This window comes from Rhyacophila brunnea, unplaced genomic scaffold (genome assembly GCF_057557595.1).
Source record: "Rhyacophila brunnea isolate RB1 unplaced genomic scaffold, BYU_Rbru_1.0 scaffold_15, whole genome shotgun sequence".
Taxonomy (NCBI): Eukaryota; Metazoa; Arthropoda; class Insecta; order Trichoptera; family Rhyacophilidae; genus Rhyacophila; species Rhyacophila brunnea.
The window spans coordinates 2,666,567-2,691,931 of NW_028232806.1; the positions used below are offsets into that span (position 1 = coordinate 2,666,567).

The following is a 25,365-nucleotide window of genomic DNA, read 5'->3' on the forward strand; positions in this document are numbered from 1 at the left end:
GATTCACTATTATATACATCAGTGGCGAAGGGTGGAGGTAGGCTGTTAAGATCCGCCATAAATAGTGCACACTGTCAGTCATACGTATTTGTTTTCATTGAAATAAGAGTACAATTTACAGACGGTGTTGGTTAATTTTTAAAATTTAATTAAACCCTGCTACACCAAGCCATAGTCAAAAAATACTCCTCTATCTATAAAATATCAAAATTATTCAATTAAATAATACATAACTACTTTGTATAGATGAATAGTATTTTAAATCTATAATACTTTGGTATAGCCAGGGCTAATGAATTTAAAAAAAAATGAACCAACAATATGTGTAATAAATGTATTCTCAATCCAATGAAAACAAATATGTATGAATGAAAAAGTTTTCACAATGTAGCTGTTTCGCCCAAAGTATACCAAAAAGATTATGGTTTGGTTTAGGTAGGGTTTAATTGATTTTTAAAAATTAACCATCACCATCTGTAAATTGTAGTCTTAATTCAATAAAATCAAATACATATGAATACGTGTATTAAATAAGGCTCTAAGTACCAAAAAGTAGTATTGCCTGCAGTTACAAAATACCGAGTCATTGCAGTAAAATTTCATGAAGCAGACCTTTTGAAAAATGTACTTTTACAGTGTGAAGCAATCACGGCAGCTTCTATAATTTTAGGTATTAAGAACTCTCAAGTGTCAACACACCATCATCAGCTATTTTATATTCAATGGCGTTGACCACTGCAGTGCTACTTACACCATTATAAATAAAACACGCCAACGGACTTACAACATCGACAGGTTTAATTATTTTGCTGTATTTTTTTGACTTGCTTGAGGCACTTAGACTATAGTTGAAGTTATTGGCGTTGGTACGTAGAACATTTTTCTATAAAAATGTCAGTTTTTATTATTTTGGTACTTAGCGCCTTAATTAATACACGTATTCATATGACTAACAAACTTTAATGTGCACTATTAATGGTAGATTTTAATAGCCTACCTCCACCCTTCGCCACTAATATACATATTATAATAAGTACATAGATAAAGCCTTTGCTTTGGTCAGCTATCAACACTGTGTATTGTTATGACAAAAGCATATTTAAATGTCACATTTTATGATCCACAAACTGTGTCATGTCTGCTCTTGACAATCTTATCGTAACGCCATAAAGATAACGAGGTGTGTAGTTTTAATTCACATTTTAATACCAAAACAATATTTTTGATAAGCCTCGTGTATTAAAAAGAATAATATAACGTGAAAACGAATCGTAAACAAGCTAATTTCAAAACAAACAATTAATTTAAAAAAAATATGATATGACGTCATCTTTGCAGTGGTTTCTGAGAGCAGTAGAGAAATTACTATGCAAACAAATATGAGATAAACTTGACATCCCGTTTCGTCAATTTGTCGGCACAATACAGCTTTCTAGTTCATTGTGTTTCTTTGCTGAATAATCTAACATAAAAATACCAATTTGTTGTATAAGAAATCATCTTTTAACTGACAACATGAGCAATTAGTGATTCATTTCAATTGAACATACATTATTTCAGAAACATGGCTATTAGATGAAATATTAATTTGTACAGAGTGGAACATGGTTTACCAACTAAAATTCCGTTTATATGATTCACTTTTGATGATCATCACAGAGGAATCATCCGCGGTGACCCGTGTAAACGCACATTCATCAACGAATCATCGAAAGTGATCATCCGGAATCAAAAGTGAATGAAGTTCAACTTGTTCTACTTTTGGATCATTTTGTGTTCACTGCGGATGATTCCAAAAGTACTGCGCATGCGCACTGCGCCCCTGAGTACTGTCATCATATCCCCAAGGTATTACGTCACATTACCTATGTATTATTAGTATATTAGTCTATGGTTTTATCCACCAACGACTTTTTTTCCTATTTGTCTTTCTCTCGATGAAATTTCTGCATTCATATAACGATCACAAATTGTTTGAATTCCTACCTCCAGAGTAATTTCACTTGACGCCATTTTGGATGAATTTTGCATTTCACTTTCAGTGATACGAGTAAACATCTGCATTCAATTCACTGCAGATGATCATCCGCAGTGACTCGTCTAAATGAGCCTTAAGCTATCGGCGCAATACTAATCAATAATGATTAATATGTATATTGTACAAATAAAACTTCTGTAGGTACACCACTGTCAGGGAACGAAACAAATATATTTCCGTAAACACCCACTCCCCATTCCGGCACAATATTCATGCCGATAATTAACATATTTTGTCGTTTCGATATCTATTTACTTTTAGTTAAAGTTAGATCGTTTTGAAAATTGGGTTATAGCCCGAAAAAGCGAGTAGTCGAAAATTTTCTAAAATTAAAAAAGCGCTTAATGTTGACCTTTCGCCATAGGTTTTCGAAAACACACTTTTACTGACAAAAAGTGGTTTGGCGTTCAGTGACCGAACCGATTCCACTAGGATACGTACCTTGGGATATGTTTTATAATCGGGTTTAATTGCAAATTCATCCTGATCGCTAACAACTTCTTCCTTTATGTCTTCCACATCCTTCATGGTCATGGTGCAGAACTCAAAGTTGCTGTTGCTAATGTCATTTTCCGTCTTGACGACGATCTCTTCACCGCTCATATTGTGATGGTCTCCGTTTTCGTTCTTACCAGGTGAAGTACAATTATTGTCGGGGTAAATGGCACTTTTGATTTTCTGAAAAAATTATAAAAATTTGAAAAGATTTAAACAAACATATATTTTTTATATTTCAAGACAAAGCTTCTACACCTAGTATACACAGACAGAACGTCAACTCCGTATCACATTTCTACAGTACAATAAAACTATAAAACACAACTTAAAAATTCTATGCTTGCACTTGAAAAAATCATTTCAATAAACACTTTTGCATCAGCACAAAAAAAAAACAATAAGAACAGCGGTAAGTTTAAATTATTAGATACAAAATTAGGATTATTCTTTTTTCTTATTTAGTCTGTTCTCTGTCAATCCCCATTCTTCTTGTGTCTTCCTAGGGCATGCCAGCGTACCGTAGCTCCACAGTGGATGGAATGGCCACGTGCTGTGGATGGTATATACACTCTGTATATGGTATTTAGCGGCCTTCAAGGATGCCGGACTCCAGTTGGCTTGAAGAACTAATCTAACTAACTAACTAAGGTAATTCACTTCAGGCATCCACAGCACTTGGCCAAGCCAGGTCCAACATCACCTCCTCACTATCGACGTGAAGAGAGGCTACTTGGTCTGCTCTCTTATCTCCTAGTTACCCTTAAAGTCATACGCACACCCGGTATCCCAAAATTGAAAACTATTTGACGAACAAGTGTAGACGGTTGACACGGTGCATAACGCACTTTCAACCTAAAAGATGTGCAAAATTACTCAGTTTTAAAACAAGAATTAAAAAGTTGAAGTGATCAAATGTGGACATAGCTAATCGAATCCGGAGAGTTCTCTTGTAAATGGCATCTGCAACGAGTCCGAAATGTTGAGGAAAAAAGGAGGAAGAGTATACGAGAGACGTTTACTTACCAATCGAGTTTTAGATGTTTTCTCTTTTTTTTTCTTCCGTTTCTTTTTCTTTTTAAAATTTTTTAAAGGACTATTATCGTCATCATCATCGTCTTCATCGTTTTGTTCACCACCATTATCATCGACGGCCCCGTTTTCAGCAGCGGCGGCGTCGATTTGATTTTCGTGCACCATATGTTTCAACTCGGACAGTTGTTTAAGATTTAACGTAATTTTCCGACGAGCCATTTTTCTGTGGCCTGATTTCTTATTCTAGAAAGAAAAAGTTTGTTAATATCTTAGGTTAAGGAAACGGAAACTTGCAGTGAATGGAGGAAAATCAGGATGTCTTATGAATGCGGCTGAAACTCAGCAGGTTGTAGTGTCAGTCTTTAGTGTAGTGCCTTTAGCAATAGACACCATCCACAATCATTGATGTAGCCTGTCTTATTTAGGCGTGGATGGTTTATGGATGACCGTATCTTAACTACTGTCCGACAACAAGATATCAGCGATAACAGGAAGTCGCTGTAGTCGCATATAGAAGACTTCTCAGTGACGTACTTGTCATGATATCAACGCGTGCTAGAGGCGTGTTTAAATAATGTCTCGGCTCTCTTTTTAGATACAACTCTTTTTCTTCTTTGCAATAAACCAAAAGGTTACTAATAATAATTCTAACATCACTCCTGATCGTTTTAGACATATTTTTATTATAAAAACTTTAAATTATATACCACGGGAGCGTAAAATGAAATGATAAATTTGGGGGCGTTCCTCATTTGAAAACGGAAGTGCGATACCGGTACTGGAAGAGATTATTAGTTCACAGTTTTAACACTTGGATAACAAGTTCTTGTTCGCCAATAGCTTCGTTCACATTATTTATTAAACATGGTACCATATTTAAAATATCTCTTTTCCCTAATTTAGGTAAATTATTTTTTAATTATTAAACGATAACAGAATTATGAAAAATATACTTCATATCAATATCAATGTATTGATCAGCGGCGGAGAGTGAGGTAGGCTGTGGAGATCTGACAAAATAGTGCACACTAAACTTTGTCAATCATATTTATTTGTATTCATTGAACTAAGAATACAAGTTACAGATGATATAATATGAGGCGTCTAATTACAAAAAGCGACAGGTCCACAATTCGATATTTGCGGCAAACAACGTTTGTATGTTTCAAGCTCCAATTATTTGTTTTAACGTGAGATTAATTTTTCCGTTGTATTCTATGTCGAAATTAAAACCAAATGGCAATTTGTTTCAGCCGATAAACTCTTCAATCGTCTCTGATCTGGCAGAACACACTAACTGGAGAATACTAGTTTTGAGTAATTTGACTTTGAAGTTGTTAAAATGTTTGAAATGGTCTATCATGTGAGTTTATTAAGTAATCGTAAAAAGGATGACTTTAAAATAAAGACTGTTTATTTATTGAGAAGGTTTCCAGACGGTAAAGTCTGAAATAAGGAACATTTTGGTATAACTAACTCAATATGTAATTTTTTCGAATTAGTGTCTTCTGCCAGAACAGTGATGAAATGTAATAAATATAGGCAAAATAAAATTGGACGTAGCGCTAATTGTACGTCACTTTTTAATTTATTCTGCATACGGCACATATTTCCATGGGACTGTCATGAGTTTACCGGATGCTACAGCATGGGAGATGCCATTTCCAATATTGAACGTTCCCTTCCAAGCTTTAAATAACATGAAAAACGGATTTGGCCCTTTTTGTAATAAAACGAGACTTAAAATATTTTTTTTAGTAGGGTTTTGTCGCGTTTTGGAATTTATAGATCAATACGTATTGTGTAAAATTATATAAAGAATATGTGGGCATTTTTTTCTCGATTTTGACCAAATGTGGACTTATCGCTTTTTGGAATTAGACGCCTCATATATAGATTCTTGGGTTTCACCGCATGTACTTCTGTCTTCGACATTCTCAAGAGATATGTTATAATGAAATGTAGTGTAGGTGTATGAATGAGACATACCTTAGATTTCTTACTCTTCTTGAAAATGGTTTTTAAATTATGTTCGCCGTTTTGTTCAACACGCAAGACACGCGCGTCTTGCTGAGACTCGTTCCTCTTCCCCTCTTGCAAATCAACAATGGGATAAAACATTTCATCGTCATCATCATCGAATGAATTATCCGCCTCCATCTCGGGAATCCTTCATCAAATTTCAATCATGATTGGGCAGACATTTCTCATTTGACTTTCTATTCTTTTGATACTGCATTATGGCATTGTGATAAATGCTTATAAACATTTTCAATACTTTAACAATCCATTGTCCATATCAATGAGAATAAATGCATTTTTTATATAAATGCATCATCAACAAGCGTTGTAGTCACCTAGAATGAAAAAATACATACATATATCAGGCACGCACTCACAAAAATGGTTTAAAGGGGGTTCATTTATAAAACAACTATCCTTAATCATTAACTATTGGCATTTAACTGGTTCTATCCCTTCAGCGAGTTATTTCGAATTTCTATGAGGCCGTGATCGACCGTGTCCGGAAACTTGTACGTATGCAGTTCGCTGTATCAAACATCACCATGATTTGTTGTATCGGAAATATATGGCCGTATATTAAAGACCGTCCAACTTCTTTGGGTCGTATAGTACTGACATAAAATTCATGTCTAAATAAAACACGGTTCTTGTCAGTTTACACTTTACAGAAAACAAGCAGCAAACAAATTTTGAAAACAGCCGACATACTGGATCATTTGTTGGGTTCGGTTAGGTTATCATTCTTGAATTCATGAATTTTGCGAACATCAGCTATGAAAATTGAATTAATGTTCATATTGAATCTAATAAAATTGGAGACCATATCGTCACTGTTCTGGCAGAAAACACTAATTCGAAAAAATTACATATTGAGTTAGTACCAAAATGTTCCTTATTTCAAACTTTAAGTACCGTATGGAAACCTTCTTAATAAATAAACAGTCTTTATTTTAAAGTCATCCTTTTTACGATTACTTAATAAACTCACATGATAGACCATTATTTCAAACATTTTAACAACTTCAAAGTCAAATTACTCAAAACTAGTATTCTCCAGTTAGTGTGTTCTGCCAGAACAGAGACGATATAGTATACAGCAAACTGTGTCAAGATGAAATGTTTTACGTACAATTTACATGTACCTAACCGTGATCGACAGGCCGCACATACAAATTTTGCGAGAGTTATCTCTTCCGACTTTAAACTGAAATTACTAGCCACTGTCGATTGATTTGCATAATCTAAAAACAAATAATTATGAAATACTAAGCCTCAAATTATCAGTATTACTGCGATTGTAGTAAAAGCTTCGCTATACATATAACACGTCGTTAAAAATACTGCCATAGTAATATCGTGAGATAAGTCTGGGCGAGGAGGCGGTTAACAAAATCTTGCAGATGTCATTGACTTCCACATTTACCACGCCAACTACTTATAGTTTCTCGACGCTTCAACCATGGACTCACGCACTTTTCAGGGTACATTCTCCATACCTAGCCACTCAAAACTTTGAGTCTAGCTATGAACACCAGTATAACTAAGGGTGTTTACCTATTATTTACCGATGTTTTCATCGATTTTTCAGGGGTTTTATGTCGATATGGAGTAATGTATTTCCGAATATTAATATGTAATATATCATTAGGTACCTAATTTATTACTTTTGACAAGATTCACTCAATGTTGACAAAAAAAAAATATCAGCTAGTTGGTTACAGGGAATTGTGCATTTTGTGTTTTAACGTAATCAAAATTAATTGACTAATTTCACAATTCAATATTTGCACTTGTATTTCAAGAGTGTCATTATTAATAAAAAAAAAACAATCGAAATCGATCTCAGAATGCGAGAAACCAAGCCAGATAGTTCGCCATTACTCCCACATACCGAGAAATTGACTGCGATTTTTTTTATTAGATGACGATGATATAGACACAAGATGACATCTTTAAGAAGCTATAATTCTATACATATTTTTTGCAAACCATATTTATAATCAGTTCACTTACTTTCAGAGTTTTAAAGCGTATTTTTATGATATTCCGAAGGATAAAAACAAAATGGCTTGACGTTTTGACAGTTTACAAATAGTTGCCAGGTCTCCAAATATTTTATAATATGAAATATAAAATTTTAAATTTTTATAATTTTTCTCTGGATATTAATGGAAAACGGCGAATAAGTGTGAAAAATGGTTGAAAAAAAATTGGTGAAAATAACACCGAATCAAGATATCTCTCCTTGAAATGATTTTGTTATTTTTACGAACTCGGGCAACTTTTTCGCTTCCAGTAGGTACAGATAATTTCCGCTAGGTTTGCTATTTTCTACCTGGTGAGAATGCTGCTAGCTACAAATTTATCCTCTGTACAGTGGAAATTTCTGTAATAATTTTGTATGACAAAAAAATGATGTAAACTTAATTCTAATTAAGAGAAACAATAATGCTGCAGATTCAGAATAGGTATATCTATATTACGAGAGCTTTGATTAAGCTATTCCAATAATAATTAATGACAATGCTCGAATAATAAGGTGAGAACAAAATTATTATCTTTATAGGATTATCAAATTCAATTGTAATTAAGTAGGTATATCCTAGCTCCTAGTTATTGCAATTAAGGTGTTAAAAAAAGGTGTATTGACACCCCAATTTATGCAATGTATTCAATATAAATAAAAAAAATACCTACATTATCTACACATGCGCGCACACAGAAAAATAGTTAACGGGTGGGCGTTGTAAATATCCATAATTTTTTTTTATTGGATTTTAAGGCGTTGGGAGGAGGCGGGGTTAATATATATATATATATATATATATATATAAGTATATAATTATTAATATAATTAACATCTAGCAATTGCTACTAACTTCCACACTTACTCCAGCTACTAGGTACTAATAGCATCTCGTCGCTTCAACCGTGAAAAAAATAGCACACTTTTCCAGGTACATTATTCATACCCGGACACTCCGAACTTCAATATAGTGATAAGCACATGGTCTGCAGTTATAACTATGGGTGTTAACCCACTTTGTCATTTCAACCCGTCGTATCCACAAGTTTTTAAATGCGCGTGCCATAATTATTAGAATCGTTTGTGTCCGTTTGTATCGTCCGCGCTATCTTGTTTTTAAACATGCCGCATTGGAATATTAAAGCAAACATTAGGTGCAACAGATATTAATTTGTACTAATTTTGTTATGGGTCTTCCAGTGGCCACAGCTCTTGCGTGTTGTAGAAATGAATGCCTAGGAAGTTGGGCCAACCAGTTCAGAAGGTATTTGAAGGGATTTATCCGGTCACGATCCACAGACACGAGGTCCTGACAATTAATAATAAGAAGTAATATTCCATTTACTTCAATAATTTGAATTTTTTCCATATCTGGGGGGTCCGGAGTGTCCGGACCAGAAACCACCTTCCCTGTGTGCGCGCCTGTAGGTATCTTCGACTAACATTACAAAAATAAACGGTATAAAAATTTGACATTTTACATCTAGGGTATTTATTTCCATATCATATGGCAATACCGGTGATATATTTTCAAGGTCAGTTTTTTTTAGTTTTCCACTTGTCAGACCGTATGCCGTAATGTCAGTTGAGTAAGAGCGTTTAGAGTCGTGTTAAAGTGAAACTTGTGCCGGAAAAATAAATAATACACCCGTGCCGTTGTGTGTGAAATAATAAATGAAGATGAGGGTCGCAAGTCCAATTTTCAGTCAAGTGACTAAAATGCTGGACTTTTACTCACAATTCAGCCCGTCGCCGCTTTCTATAAAACAGTTCATCGATTTTGGTAAGTGGATACTTTTTTCGGCAATTTATAACACTGTTTTCATTCTATCATCTTCATATTATGTTTTTATTGTATATAATTAGAAAGAAAACAACTTACGTATGTGTTTATAGCATTTTTGACAATGGCATGTCGCTAATAAAGTTTGATTTATTGAAATAGGCATATGATTGAAAAATTGTTTCTGAACTTTGGACCGGTATAAATAATATTTACTTTTCCGTTTTGTGACAGCTATTCCAAACATTGTCAGATTCTTTTTTATTGTTCCAACAGTAAACTAGCTAATTTTCAATAAAATATATGCACACTCCTCAACATCCAATGTTCAATTAGGTATTATTAACACAATGAACCAACAAGGGGTACAATGATTGGTAGGTACCAATATCTTGTTGTTTTTATTGCTATTATCAACCTAATTTTACTATCTATCTAACTTTTATCGGGTAAGAATAGACGGTACAAGTCGGTCATGGGGAAGCCAGACGTGAACCGCGCTAATTGTCATAGCCGATTTTGGGCAAAATTCATGAATTCAAGAATGAAAACCTTACCTAAACTAACCCAACCTAACAAACAATCCAGTATATCGGCTATTTTCAAAATGTGTTTGCCGCTGGCTTCCCCATAACCGACATGTACCGAATAGACTAAACGGAAGATATAGGATTCATAGACCCATCGCAATGTTGTCATTAAATGGTGCAATACAAAACCAGATTACTAAATGTCCTTAATAAAAACTGGAGATCAAATCGGTAGATATTATTATGCATTATTGTTTTATACTTTTAGAGAAACGTGTCCTGATCATGACACACCGAATTTTCTATTGAGGCAGGCCGCTTTGTTTAGACGTCATATTGTGTCACTACAAAACCACGTTGTCTTATTCTTGCTAAAAGAAAAACAGGCTATTGTAGATGACGATGTAAATAATATTATTTAAATTGTTTTGCATAAGTAATGATTTGTTATTGTTTAATTCACGTGCATTTATGAACTCTGATGGTTGTGTTGACCTTCTGTTTATGCAAATCCTTCAAAACAAATAAAAATGCCATAGTAAGCCGTGCGTAATATTGTTATTGACGTGCTATAGATTATAGAATATAGATGGACTATTCTGGGGCTGAGAAGCAGAGTGCGTTAAGTCCACTTTTTTCGAAAATGATTTTTTGATGCCAATTTTTAAATGAGACTAATATCTACGAGAAGCAGATTGCAATAAGTCCAAAAATGTTATACTTTTAAAGATAAATCATAAATTTGTGCTGCAAGTCCTTTGCCCTGTAGAAGCAAAATGGAGGAGAGTGTTATATACCGCTAAAAACATGTTTAAAATTAAAAAAAAAATCACTGTTATTCATTTCTGTTAACAATAATATTGTAACCTAACAGAAAAACAACTCATAAATTTAAAATTTTATAATAAATGGGACTATTCGACAAGCGAAGCTCAGCGTATTTTTAGCGATTATATTGAAGCCGATACACAATCTGAGTTCCTTGAGCCGATACGTATTTTAATATACTAATAATACGGAGTTGGTTTTAGTTTCAGTTGAGTATGAAACTTTTGTCGCATACGCACGCCAAACGCTCTATATAGTATTCCAAATCGAGTGCTTATAGTCAGACAACGTTATCTACAAAAAAGTGGTTTTTTGTTGTTGAGATAACGTTATTTTACATTTACGGCTACATGATAGTCAAACAACGTTATGTAAATTTTTTCTAATTTCTTATTAAATCGTCAGTAAAGTTTAACGCTAACTACATAAGTAACCCTTGTTTTCATATTTTTTTTAAACTATCCCTATAAATTTTAACATCATCATAAGCAAGATAAATGTACAATACACAATAAATAATAAAATATTAACATTAGGTTTTAAATAAACATTTCCCTTGTTGAGTAACAAGAATCTAAAATAACGATTTTTGGCTCTCCTGTAAAGTTGCACTTTTGTAGATAGTGTTGTTTGACACCAAGCCCTCGAAATACTAGTAAGTATTTTGGAACAAGTTTATATACTAAGTATTTTTTATGCTGGTATTAAGTATAGGTACTTAGTCTTCAAAATCGACCAGTTTTCCCATCTCTACTTGTTACTATTGAATTAATCACATACACGTCATTAGTTTCGAGCTGTGTCTAATTTGAATACGGACATTTGCATTAGGGACTTCTTATGACACTCACTCCAAATTGTGGTCAACAGATGTTCGTGATTAGTAATTATTTGTGTAGAATTCAAGATAAGCATTACATAACATTTATAGAGCAGGGTTGGCGAACCCTTTTAGTGCGCGTGCTAAAATTTCCTAAATATTATTTTTCGACTGTCGACGTGCCGAGCAGTTTTTTAAAGAATAATTCTGTTGATAAAATTTAAAAATTACAATTGAGTTCTTGAGATTCTGTCTTATCATCGTGTTTCCAGCCGAAGGCATATCTTTTATTATTTGATTAATTTTTTCCATGTTTTCAAAATTTTCAAAGAGATCGTGGGGGCATTTTAACCACGCTTATTTCAAAGATATATACCCCATCACATCCATTTTTAGCGATTATGTTTGAGGCAAAATAACAAGCAACTGTTATTATATTTGAGTGACTGCCGATAAATTTCATGTGGTTTGTTGATTGAATATTTTTATCTTTAATTGTTCGATAAATAAATTCTTTTTGTTCTTCCTTGATTTAATTAAGGAGTGATTTATGGTTTTTCTCATATCTACCATTTTCCTGACGAAGTTCTGCATACATCTGTCCCAGAATACAAAATACATATATATCACTGTATTGCCTTCGTTAATTATGCCATACTCCTCAGTCCACTAGCCATGTTATGTATCTGTAACTCTCCTCTCTATATTATACTATTGTAAATGATTCTGATATCATTCAACTCGGACCATTCAACTTGATCAAACTTAACTCAGCTCTGCACACCGAGTTGTTTCACTGCGGATCGGACTCTCCTGAGTTCTTTTCCTTTTATTTGAATACACCATGTAATTGTAAATTGAGAATTGACGAATAAACATCTCTGAAGATTCATAAACATCCATCGAGTCTTATTACTGACATACACCTTCCACTGGACCACGTGAAGGATCGGGGCCCGTTGGCAAGTATTTCCGTTGCCGAAAACATAACAGCCATGTTTCAATGAAATAAAATGCTTCACTGACGCTTGCTACTGCGAATATCAACTGTATCTATCTAACAGTGACGTCCCTAAGCCCTAGACAAAATGCCGCCCCATTTTTTATATAATGTTTTTTAATATCCGTGCTCGTGTCGTTTCTGGTCACCAAAGACGTCGAAGGGCAACGGAAGTAAACTAGACATCGCAAACCTGACAAAAATTAAAGTCCTGTTAAACCTTTTATGCTAATTAATACATTTTGTTTCCAACCAGTGAGCTGAATTTTTGAAAGGAAAGATATTTTCGTTATTAAGTACTCAGTTTAGGTAGTTATTTCTAAATATACCAAATGATTTTCCTCGGTTTGCCGCCCTTCAAGTAAGTGCCGCCCCCAAGCGACGCTCAATTACAACATATTGTGGACATTAAAAATTATAAGTTTAAGACGTTCATAACATGACATTTAGAAACAAGGAAATATAAAACAGTATTACATAAAAAAAGAGAAGATCAGTAGATAAATTAGATAGGTACAAGGAAGTACACCTGATGAGTTAAGTAGACCCTATTTTAAGTATTTATAAAACAACGTACACCTTAACTCATTCTCACGTAGGTGGAATATATCAACACCCGAAGCATTTTCGTTGAACATAGTAATCGCCCTCCCAATTGGCATTACCAGTGGCAGGTTGGTTCTGCACCTTGGAAGAATAAACAACTGATGGTCTATCTCGATGGCTCAATCTGCCTACCCCCACGGGATTTCACTGGTATCTAATAATTGTTGTAACCAATAACAAACATACAGCTCATAGGATAACAAAATTTGTTGGCTACACTGCCATTGACATGTAATGACGTAACAAATGAATATGAAATGTAAAGTCCGGAAATACTATGCATAAAAAAATTGAATTTTTAAATCGTTCACGTGCCAGCCAAATTTTCCTACGTGATCACCTCTCATAGGTTCACCAACCCTGTTGCAGAATACTGTTATACATCTGTTCTGTTTGTCTATGGGAAATGTGTATCATGTTAATTATTATATACGTCTGTTAGCACGATGATTTTCTTTGCATATTCTTTAATTAATACCCTGTTTTCACGTGCATGGAATTACTGCTGACAGTACGTAATATCGTGGCCATAACAAGAAAATGTGGCAAAATGTAAATTGTACGTAAAACATTTCACCGTGGCACAGTTCGCCGTGAGCTTTCTTATAGGAAAGAGATGACCGTGTACTGTTTAATATACGGTCTCCAATTTTATTTGATTCAATATGAACATTAATTCAATTTTACATAGCTGATTTTGGCAAAATTCATGAATTCAAGAATGAAAACATAACCTAAAAAAAAATAACCCAGTATATCGACTATTTTCAAAATTTGTTTGGTGCTGGCTTCCTGTAAAGTGTAAAGTATAAACCGACAAGAACCGTGTTTTTTTAGACATGAATTTTATGTCAGTAGGTACTATACTACCCAAAGAGGTTGGACGGTCTTTAATATACGGCCATATGTTTCCAATACAATATTTCAGGGTGAATTGTGATACGGCGAACTGCGTACGTAGGTGCAAGTTTCCGGATATGCTCCAGTGCATGAATCAAAAAAGTTAGGAAGCTTGTGACTTTTCATGCGACAGTAGGGATTTTTTCGATCTGCGCCTGCGCAGTAGAACGATAGTGGCGAATCTGAGGTTAACCGATTTTTACGACCTTTCAATTATTAATAGTACAATAAAAATAAATACAAGTAAAATGACAATATCGCGTCTCGCTTACTCTTGAAGAATGAGATTGGAGACAGTCAGCACTTTTACGTGTCAACAGTTGTTGTCGCGATAGTAATATGCACTATTGCTACCAGTAAATTCATGCACGTGTACAGGCGCCATAACTATCTATAAGTACCAGTGATTCTCACGTGAAATTTAACTGTGGCCGCACAATTGACATTGACAGTTCTATGGAAATGTCTGGTGGCCGCACCAAATTTCGCTTTTATGTTATGATTGAAAAAATTAAAGCTAAATTTTATTTACTAAAAAAATGGATCAATTTATTTATAGACAAGTCCATTTAATAAAAGACATTTTAACGTTTTAGTACATTATATCTATTTATTTAAAAATAATGTAAATAGAAATTCCTCAATACTCCTTTTTCCAATGCGAGCCGCATGGCTGCTTCTAAGTTTACATCGGTCAACTGGCTTCGACATTTGTTTTTTTATGAAGTGCATTACACTGAATGATATTTCACAGTATACAGTAGTAGGAAAAATCGACAATATTAATAAAGCAATTATTGTCAATTCTTTGAATTGACTTGATTCTTGGTCAACGTATAACTTCGACCAAATTTTTTCAACTGTGGTATTATTAAAATGATTTTTAAGTACTTGGTCATCACTCATTTCCAATAACGTATATTATTTAAGGTTAGCTCAGTTAATTTAATTAAATGGGTACTGAATATTATGATGTTGGTGGCCGCAGCAAAATCCTCTGGCGGCCACCAGGTTCGCACATGAGAACCACTGATCTATATTTAATGTGACCAGACGTCCCGTTTTCAGGCGGCGTGTCCTGGTGTCCCCGAACACAGCTTCGGGGCGCCAAAATGTCCCGTTTTCGAAAAAAAAGAAACTTGTGACCAAGATACAAAAATATTTGATGAGTATTCACTTTTTTCTAACTACATGACACCGCAAAAAAGTGTCTGAATGGAACACTGGGAATGTTTCAACCGAAAGTCGTTGGGTGGAATTGTTCAAACACTTTCGCGCCAATAATTTGAATCACAAGACTTTTCATCTAATTATTGAATATATTTTTAATGCACCGGTAGAAAGGGTCTTTTTTTATGAATAAGTTGTAGACGAGTGAAAAAAGACAGTTGAAAGTAGATGTCATTAAAGCAATGTTAATTATAAAAGTAGATTCGAAAAAATCCTGCCAAGAATTTCATTCGTTTTTTAAATCAAACCTATACTAAATTTGTTCTTCGGAAAGATAAATTTTCATGTATTCATACCTGTGTGTACTTTTCATTAATAAATAAAATAATATGTACCTACTATTAAAAATATGTATGAACTCAAGCGTTGTATGCGCCTACTTAAACATACCTACCGATAATCTTCAAATAAATAAATAAAATAGGTACTTAACCTAATATGACATGAAAAAACATTACTATCTTGTCAATTAATTGTATTGTATGAAAGTGTGAGGCGCCTAAAATGGATAAGTAGGTACCAATTTTTTTTTTGGTGTCCCAGTTTGGGGGAAAAAATAAATGGTCACGTTATCTATACTGTGTTTATGATAAAATTATGACGATGTTCACGAATTCATCCGCGACAGTTACAAATTGTTTTACACGTCATTATTCTCACCCTTGTTAGCATTACAAATTTATTTTCCAATGTCAATTATTATCTCGAACATCAGCTATTTCTGACACTTCCGGTTTAACAGATAAGTTCTAATAACTCGCAAATTAAAAGTGGCATTATATGCAGATACAGATTTAATTATCTAGTTATTGTTAAGGTCAGCGATATTATCTGCATCTCATTTCGCGTTGCAGATAGATTTTTAGTACCTAACCTCCACGGTCGATGGTCAATAGTAAATTTGACAAGGCCACGCTGACGTAGAAAAACGCAGTGCATTAAAGGTCATTTTAGACGTCGATTCAGTCGCCGTTTCAGTTTTGAAATGGCGGTGTATACACCTAATCGCGAAATACATTATGGTGCATGTCGCGAACTATCACTCGATTACGTCGACAAATTTAGTCTATGGTTTCGTCATTTTGCAGAATATTTTGAACGACCACCACCTCTGTAAATTCAATGATGGATACGTTAAAGTTCCCACCACCTCCCGTCATATATGCACAGCCGTGGATATGCACGGCCGCTTTCCATGACGCTTTAAACGTGTCTGAAAGAAGTGATTTTAAGTGCTCATTCCGTCCCGAGACGGATCCGCATGGGACTGATGCTGCAACCATGCACCGTAGTGCTTAATTAAGAAAGTTAAGAAAGATTTTTTTTTGTTTTTTGGACTGGCTCTGCGACGTTAAGCGCCCTGTGTACCCGCATACTGAGTGTCACGAATTGAAATGGATGAGTCTACAGAGGAATCGGGACTATCCCGCTCCCCATACGACGCTGTAAATTTCTCGAATGCCGCAAAGTTGGCATCGGTTGGGATAGTGCCAACTCTAATGTGTTAGTATTTTGAATTTTAATTCATAATTCATGCTGATTAAAATTAATTTTAACAGTTTCTACGTGTGCGCACGTTAAAATTACTTGCGATATTTTATATTCATATACAATATTTTGAACAGAACCCAACCTAGATACCATACCATAGATAATAGACAAGATTCTTATAGAAAATACATAGCCAACCGCTAAAAACAAAAACACGCGATTTTGACGTATGTCGAAAATGTGTGGGCATGTAAAAATGATAAAAAAACGTTCAAAACGTCATGCAGGTGTAAATGCAGTGCGGTTCAATGTGAGGTGACCTCATTGTTGTTCTGGTGATTTCGGCAGATTTTGCTAACTTTACTGACAATGTTCGTTTAATAAAAAGGTTTAAAATGTGCTACGGGATGGGAGCATCAGTCTGATAGCATTTTAAACATAAAAAAACGACATTACACACGTTTTTTTCTCGTAGCGTGTGACGTCACGTGATAGTCCGCGACATGCACTATCAGGTATTTTGCGCTTAAGATGACCAGTTTACTTGTCCTTTAGTTCGGAAACTGTGATGTATATCCACTAAAAATTAATGATATTTTTATAAAAACTTACTAAACGTATTGATTGGTGTAATGCTGTACCATGTCCATATGACGGAGAATAACAGGATGCAAGCCATATCCTCTGGGAATGTCCTAGAATGTGCTCTGGGGCCTTATGTTAGAACTTGCGAGTTGTAGTCGCCCGGTCGACATGACGTCATATGACATCATTATGACGTACTACCGGAGTGATAATAGCATTCGAGAAAATAGCGAGTGGTCAGACAGCGGCGCTATTCATTGTCACCATACACATATAGGTGTATCATAATAAAATTTTCTATGGTTATTCTGTGCGCGGTCGGCATGCCTCGAACGTGACGTCACAATTACGTCATCTCGTCTGGTGCCACACGAGACGAGAGTTAGGAAATCGCGGTGCTGAGGGGGAAGAAATGTTCGTCGGTCCAACCAGCTGTTCAGACCTGATCGCCACTAAGGCCAAATCGAGCTTAAATATTTGGACCATACCTTAATAAGCTTTCATATAAATAAAAAGGATTTCAAGTTATACACATTTATATTTTTATATAATATAAAAATAAAAAATGTAAAAAATATTAAAACTATGAATTAGTCAAAAATCTGTACGAGGAAAAATTGAAAACTTAATAAACTAAATGTTAATAATAAATATGCCCATAAAATATAATGTAATAATAACGTAACTAAGTATAATTTTCTTTTTAATGTTTGCAGATACATATTTATTAATTAATACAGTTGAAATTGTAAATTATCAAAAAAAATGTCTCAAATTGTAAGCTTCGTATTTTTCCGCTAGGTGCCTCTGGTAGGTAGAAGCATCACCCTTAATGACAAAAATTGTGTTGGTCTCGCTATTTTTGATACTAGTAATAGTTTTGCTTTCTTTGAGGTTGACGTTTTAAAGAAATAAAATATTGCACCCTGAGCGGGGAAAATGTTGCAGACCTTTGATTTAGTGCATAATTCTGCAGTCCAGTGATGTGGCATAAATTTAATATTACATTGTATACCTAATTACTAGTAAATCAATGCTGTTTATCGAGATTCATTAATTACTTAAATAGGTGACTGATAATAGTGATAATGTCAGCATTATGAATTAGATACGAGCCTACCTAAGTTATTTTATTGCTTTTAATTATTACAATATGTACCCAGGATAGGATAACAATATTTTATCTAATAAATAACATGCTTATACTTATAGGTATTTGTTCACAGTCATACGTGACTTTTGGAGCATACCTTCTGCATAGGTAGGTATTTTAATAAGCTCAACAATGTACCTACATACAACGTTATTGATTAGGTATACTAAATCGAATCATTTTTACGATGTTATGTGTAAATGTATTTTAATGACAATATGAGACTATTAGTATATTATGTACAATTCTTATAATATATATTTCGTTCGACATTTAAGGGCCCACATGCCCCACGTAGGTCAAAGTGGAGTTTTTATGGTATTTTCAGAGCATAAGCCTGGACATTCCTTAAGCGTTGTAGATAGAGTTGGGTATTTCCCGAGAAAATCTCAATCTCGAGATTCGGGATTTCCCGAAAAAAATTCTCGTGAATTCTCGAGATATCGGGAAATTTAAAAAAAAAACTGTAAAATTCAGTGTAAAAACAGACAAATTCCAAAAAATATATTTTTTTTATTTATGTAAGACAAACAAAATAGAAGTAGGAAAACAAAAATAATTAAAAACATTACTTATTAAAATGGAATTTCAAAACACAGACTGTCAATCGCATACGATTTTGAGACACAAAATTCCCTGATGTTGCAAAAATTGCGCTCATTTTGAGTCGACGTTGGCTTCATCATCACCATCAGCCTGGCTTAATTGTGTTAAATGCCCCGATCAGTCTTTGAACGTTTTGTGTTTTCTGTTCACGTTTTCATATAGAAAATCGTTTTTTCAATTAATATTTGATAATAAAGAAATCCCGAATCTCGAGAAAAGATTCTCGAGATCCGGGATTTCCCGAAATGTTAAAAATTTATATTCTCGAGATTCGGGATTGAAAATTTCGAAAATTTCTCGAGAATTCCCGTCGGGAAATTCCCGAAACCCAACTCTAGTTGTAGATAATCTATTTATATCATTTTGAAGCCGTATTATCCTTTATATTTATTTTGAACATTTGATGACTGCATAAAGTATTTTTATTACATAAAATAGTATTCTTTTAAACCTCTCGATCTAATGTTTTAGAATATAGTCATATTTCAGTACATCCATGTGCAGTGGTGTTAAGATTTATTAATTTATAAACGCATTTATAAAACCATAGTCAAATTTATGTTGACATTATTATACTTAGTGAAATATTTACAATAAAAAATTATATTTATAATCTTTGTGATCCCAAATTTAACAAGAATTAGGCATTTTATTATTCAAAAAATGGGCAAGATTACCACATTTCAAGATAATTCTAAAGATACTGATTATAAGCCATGTCTTTGACCATTCAAATGTGATAAAACACCCTACGGATAACGATTGTTTTAAAATAATTATTGACCTAAGAATAAGGTAGTATTTTTTTGAAATACGCCATTTCCAATGGCATTTCCCAGTGGTTAAGCTACAACATACGGCCGTAGCCATAAATTGACAGGCGATAACTGAAGTAGGGAGTAAGATCATGTGAACGCACGTGTTTGAACATGTACCTAACCGAAAAAAACGATTTTGACCTACGTGGCGCTTGTCGGCCGCTAAGCGCGAATCAAATTATTGAGGTGCATGTCGCCTACTAACTGTCACGCTGTCGCGGTGTTAAATTTAGTCTATGGTTTCGTCATTTTGCAGAATATTTTGAACGGGCACCATCTCCGTAAATTCAGTGAAGAATGACACTGATGAAGAGTGCCAACTATATGCTCAATTCATTTTAACAGTTTCTACGTGTGCTTTCCTTAAAATTACTTGCGACATGACATCCATAGATAATATTTTGAACAGAACCCAACCTGCAGACCATAGATAATAGACAATATTCCTACAGAAAATACACACCTAGTGCCAACCGCTAAAAACAAAAAAACGTGATTTTGGCATGACAGTCGAAAAGTGTAGGCATGTAGAAGATGATAAAAACGTTCATTGAGTCATGCAGGTGTCGATGCAGTGCAGTTCGACGTGAGGCAGTGATGCCAACCGTACTATAATTATAGTACAATACTATAATTTTGATTTCGCGAAAAATGTAAAATACTATAATTTTAGGCCAAATATACCAAAATACCATAATTTTAAAGGATTCAAGACGAAAAATGTTCCTGTACTATATATTTCTCAGAAATACTATAATTTTTACGCCTTTGTACTATAATCAGCATAGAAAAATGTGGCAACACTGACGTGAGGTGACCTCATTATTGTTCTTTCGATTTCGGCAGGTTTTGCCAACTGACAATGTTAGTTTAAAGGTTCAAAATGTGCTACGGGATGGGAGCATTAATCTGATAACATTTTAACCACAAAGAAAAACGACATTACACACTTTTTTCGAGATCGTTACCGGACCATGATCAATGATTTTTTTTGTTGTTGAACATATGGATGAGATTTGGTTTCAACAGGATGGCGCTACGCTACGTGCCCTACGGGGACCGCAATCAGGGCTTCGAACCGTTATTTTTTTCGTTTCGGTTTTCGTTCCGGTTCAAGTACAAAAATATATATCGGTTCGGTTCCGGCATTTCGAAAAAAATAATTTTTTTTTCCGGTTTTCGTTTCAGCTTCAAGTGATTAATTTTTAAATGTTTTTAAACGACAACTAGAGTGGGGAGTAAGATCATGTTAACGCGCTTGTATGAACATGTACCAAACCGAAAAAGCCGGTATTTTTTTCCGGTTCGGTTCCGGTTTTCGGTTCAGTTCTGGTCCGAAGCCCTGACCACAATTATCGACTTATTGAAATCAAAATTTGGCGGTAAGTTGATTTGAGAGAATGTCAATTAATTGGCCCCCAAGGTTTTTCGATTTGACACGTATTGATTATTTCTGTGGGGCTCCGTGAAGTCACTGTTATACTGATAAACCATTAACTTCACGTAACTTGAAAAAGTGACCTCCAGTATGCTCTTTGTCATTCAATATGCCCGAAATAATTTTCAAATGTTAACGCCACGTACCTATTGATCTTTCGGATAATAAAAAATCATTAAAAGTTTATTTTAAAGTTTTATTTTCTTTTACAGAGAACACTATTAAAAATATGACTCATTTAAGTGTTAATTAATTATTCTAGATTCTAGACTAGATGTTATGTTATGTTATGTTATGTTATGTTGTGACGTATATCACACAAAAACTCGCTAATTTATTTGACCAAGCTTTATTACCATCTACTTGTTTTCGTGTAAGTACAGTTCTTTTTTTTAATATAATCTAGATTCTAGATTCTTCACACAGTATACCAGTGTTTTCCAAACTTTACGTTACTACGCCTCCCTTTTAAAACAATCTAATCTTGGCGCCCCCCCTTTATTTCATTAAATTAAATATAATAAAATTAAAAAGTGCTTTTTTCTACTATACGGACTCGATATATGGATTTCATTGCATCTAATGCAGAAAATTCCGTTTCGCATAAATATGATGTTACGAATGGTAGCAGTACCTACTCACATTGCTTTTCTTGACAAAGTATTATATTAGTCTTCAGTTCGATTCAACCAAAATTGTAACAAAGGTTTTTGTTTCTATATAGCCATTTTTAGTCAGGAAATACACTACAAATAATTATAAAATAAAATTCTACATGTGAATTATCATCAATCGCACACTCCACACAATCACACACAGACACATATATATTATAAAATGTTAATATTCTGAATTAAACTTTTTTTTACTAATATAACGAATTTGTGGTGTGTTCATCTCACTTAACTGGTCTCTTGTTGTGGGGGCCATGCACGATAGTATAGAAATGAGGTACCTACCTACCTGTAATAAAATTAGTCTTTATATTATTATCTTGATACAGGTTTGCAAACAACCTAACTTTTATAGGACTGTTTTTTTATGTAGTTTATAACTAGCTGCCGTTTTATAAACTATGCACTTGCAAACTGCATACCTGCGGCTACATTATCGTGTTAAAATTTTCGCGCCTCCCTTTGCAACAGTCCGCGAACCTCTCCAGGGAGGCGCGCCCCCAGTTTGGAAATCGCTGCAGTAAATCGAGTAAACCAATACTGTCTGCGTGTTGCACTTTGATCTCTGAAATGTTGAGTGTATTTATCCAGGCATGATACCGCTATTTTTATTAACTAAAAAATATTTTTCGGGTACTATTTTTGTGACACTGGCAATGAGATTGGCTCTTATCCGAAGCGAAGGTTGAAATTATTTTCACAAAACGAATTAGCGGGCACGTGGCTGAATGGATTGCACGATCTAATAAAATTTTCTTTTACGTTTTTGCTTATTATTATGTCCGGCATATACAGGCAATTAACTTATATTTATTATTACTTGAATTTTTGACAGTATGCGTTTGTGTTTCAAATCAAAGTATCAAAAGATTTTTTCTAGTGTTTAGGGGGTGTTTTCTAATTATGTATAGTGAAGATGAGAATGTTACATTAGATGAATAAAAAAAAGTTTATTAAGTCTTTCAGCGGTAAAGACGCGCTAGGCGTGTAACGATTAGGTGGCCATTATATATAATTAGCATTCTATTTAAATGTGGTAATTAATAGATAATTAGTAATTATCTTATCAGTAGTAAATTTGTTAATATAATTTTATTGGAGTATTGAAGAGGAAGCATTAACCATCACCTACTATTTTTATTTCCTCAACCAGGACACGTCAAAGTCGTTTTAAAACTAACCACGTAGAATTTCGCGTGATCTCATCGTACAGTTAGGTTGTACACCGCAGTAGTGAGAGAAATATAATACTATGAAACCTCGCGCTTTAAACTCAGGCTTAGTTTTCTCTTACCGTCACGCAGTAGGCTCTTTGCACATTAGAATAATAGTGTGCAAGAGTGCCCTAAAAAACCAAATCTTATTATTTTTACGACGAATGGGACTTTGAAAATATCACAGTAGATAAGGTAGCTGCTAGGATATTTTCAAAGTCCTAAACTAAAGGATTACAAGCCAATGTCAACGTTAGTTAGCTCCCCCCATCTTGACGCGCCTCAAAATCCAGCAGAATCTGCGAACCTAGAGTCAGTATTCTATAAGCTGGCGTACACGTCACACGGAAATCATTGTGCCATCGCGTTCAACTGTTACATCTTTCAATTGGAGGGAACGAGATGGATGCTGAAGCGGGGCGGGGGGGGGGGGGGGGGGCGCACGCCAGCTTATAGAAGCAGACTCTATTTTACTCATTTGTAGAAATGTAAATAGCATTGTTAATGATAGTGTACATGTTTCGAGATAGATAGATTTATAATACCCGATACTTAATAGTAGCAACGAAACAATGGAAGAAAATACAAATTATGTGTAATAAATCTGTTAATAACTAGTTTACTGTTGACAGTAAAAGCCGCTATCATAATTAAAAATTAAACATACAATTTATATGCCATAAAATTAACTTCACATTTAATGTAAATATATTAATGTAATGGAAATATAATAATATTAATAATAACCTAATAAAAACCACCGGAATACCTACAAGGGAAAGACAACACAATGACTCCTCCAAACCAACCGCCCAGCGCCGCGATACGATGTGAAGCATTAGCAGTTATTTACGTCTCGTAATGTCTCAGGAGCAGATACCCAAGGCTAGAGTTGGGTTTCGGGAATTTCCCGACGGGAATTCTCGAGAAATTTTCGGGATTTTTCATCCCGAATCTCGTGAATGGAAATTTTTAACATTTCGGGAAATCCCGGATCTCGAGAATCTTTTCTCGGGATTCGGGATTTCTTTATTATTTCCTTATTAAAAATGATTTTCTATATGGAAAAAAGTGGACAGAAAACACAAAATTCAAGGACTAGTCAGGGCATTTAACACAATTAAGCCAACGTCGAATCAAAATGAGCGCAATTTTTGCGACATCAGGGAATTTTTTGTCTCAAAAGCGTACGCGATTGTCAGACGCAGCGATTGAAAGTCTGGGTTTTTTGAAATCCTATTTTAATAAGTAATGTTTTAATTTATATTTGTTTTCCTGCTTCTATTTTGTTTGTCTTCTTACATAAATAAAAAAAATCATATATTTTTGGAATTTGTCTATTTTTTTACACAGATTTTAGGATTTTTACAAGTTTTTTTGAAATTTCCCGATTTCTCGAGAATTCTTTTCTGGAAATCCCGAATCTCGAGAATTCAAAATTTCATCATTTCGGGAAATCACGAATCTCGAGATTGATATTTTCTCGGGAAATACCCAACTCTACCCAAGACTGAGCAAATGCAATATTTTTTAGATAAGGGATGGCTCCTAGAAAGCGGGTGTAGTAAATGAAATGTCAACCATTGTTTGTAGAAACGCTACATTTATAAACAATCTCTGATTTAATTGAAATAGCATTACTATACATACAGTTAAAATAAACAATTAAAAAATCAAGTTCATACATATTATCATCATCTATGACAGTAGCGAAGGGTGGAGGTAGGCTGTTTAGATCCGCCATAAATAGTGCACATTACACTTTGTAAGTCCTACATATTTGTTTTTATTGAACTAGGACTACAATTTACAGATGGTATTGGTTAGTTTTTAAAAATTAATAAACCCTGCCTAAACGAAAACCATAATAGTTTTGGTATATTTTGGGCGCTACGACAAAATTGTGCACACTTTTTCATTCATACTAAATTTGTTTTCGTTGGATTGAGAATATGTATATATATATATTTATATATATATATATATATATATATATATATATATTATTACACATATTGTTGTTTCATTTTTATTAAATTAATTTAGCCCTGAATAAACCAAACTACGAGT

The 25,365-nt window shown here is 34.2% G+C and overlaps 2 protein-coding genes across 3 annotated transcripts in view; one reads left to right on the top strand and one right to left on the bottom strand.

Moving 5' to 3' along the window:
• Window positions 1–7,690, bottom strand: part of LOC147074798 (uncharacterized) — a 31,514-nt gene extending 23,824 nt beyond the window's left edge. The window contains exons 1-4 of the mRNA XM_085942676.1: window positions 7,607–7,690; window positions 5,558–5,925; window positions 3,560–3,811; window positions 2,480–2,716 (exon numbers count right to left, since the gene is read on the bottom strand). Of these exons, the coding sequence (XP_085798802.1) occupies window positions 2,480–2,716; window positions 3,560–3,811; window positions 5,558–5,728 (660 nt within the window). The 5' untranslated portion in view covers window positions 5,729–5,925; window positions 7,607–7,690. The remainder of the gene's footprint in view (window positions 1–2,479; window positions 2,717–3,559; window positions 3,812–5,557; window positions 5,926–7,606) is intronic.
• Window positions 7,691–9,173: 1,483 nt separating this feature from the next.
• Pdk (pyruvate dehydrogenase kinase) overlaps window positions 9,174–25,365 on the top strand; it is an 85,212-nt gene continuing 69,020 nt past the window's right edge. For both annotated transcript variants that reach the window (XR_015070030.1, XM_085942677.1), the window contains exon 1: window positions 9,174–9,402. Coding sequence is in view for 1 of the 2 variants with exons in the window: in XM_085942677.1 (XP_085798803.1) it covers window positions 9,294–9,402 (109 nt within the window). In the remaining variant the exon portion in view is untranslated. The remainder of the gene's footprint in view (window positions 9,403–25,365) is intronic.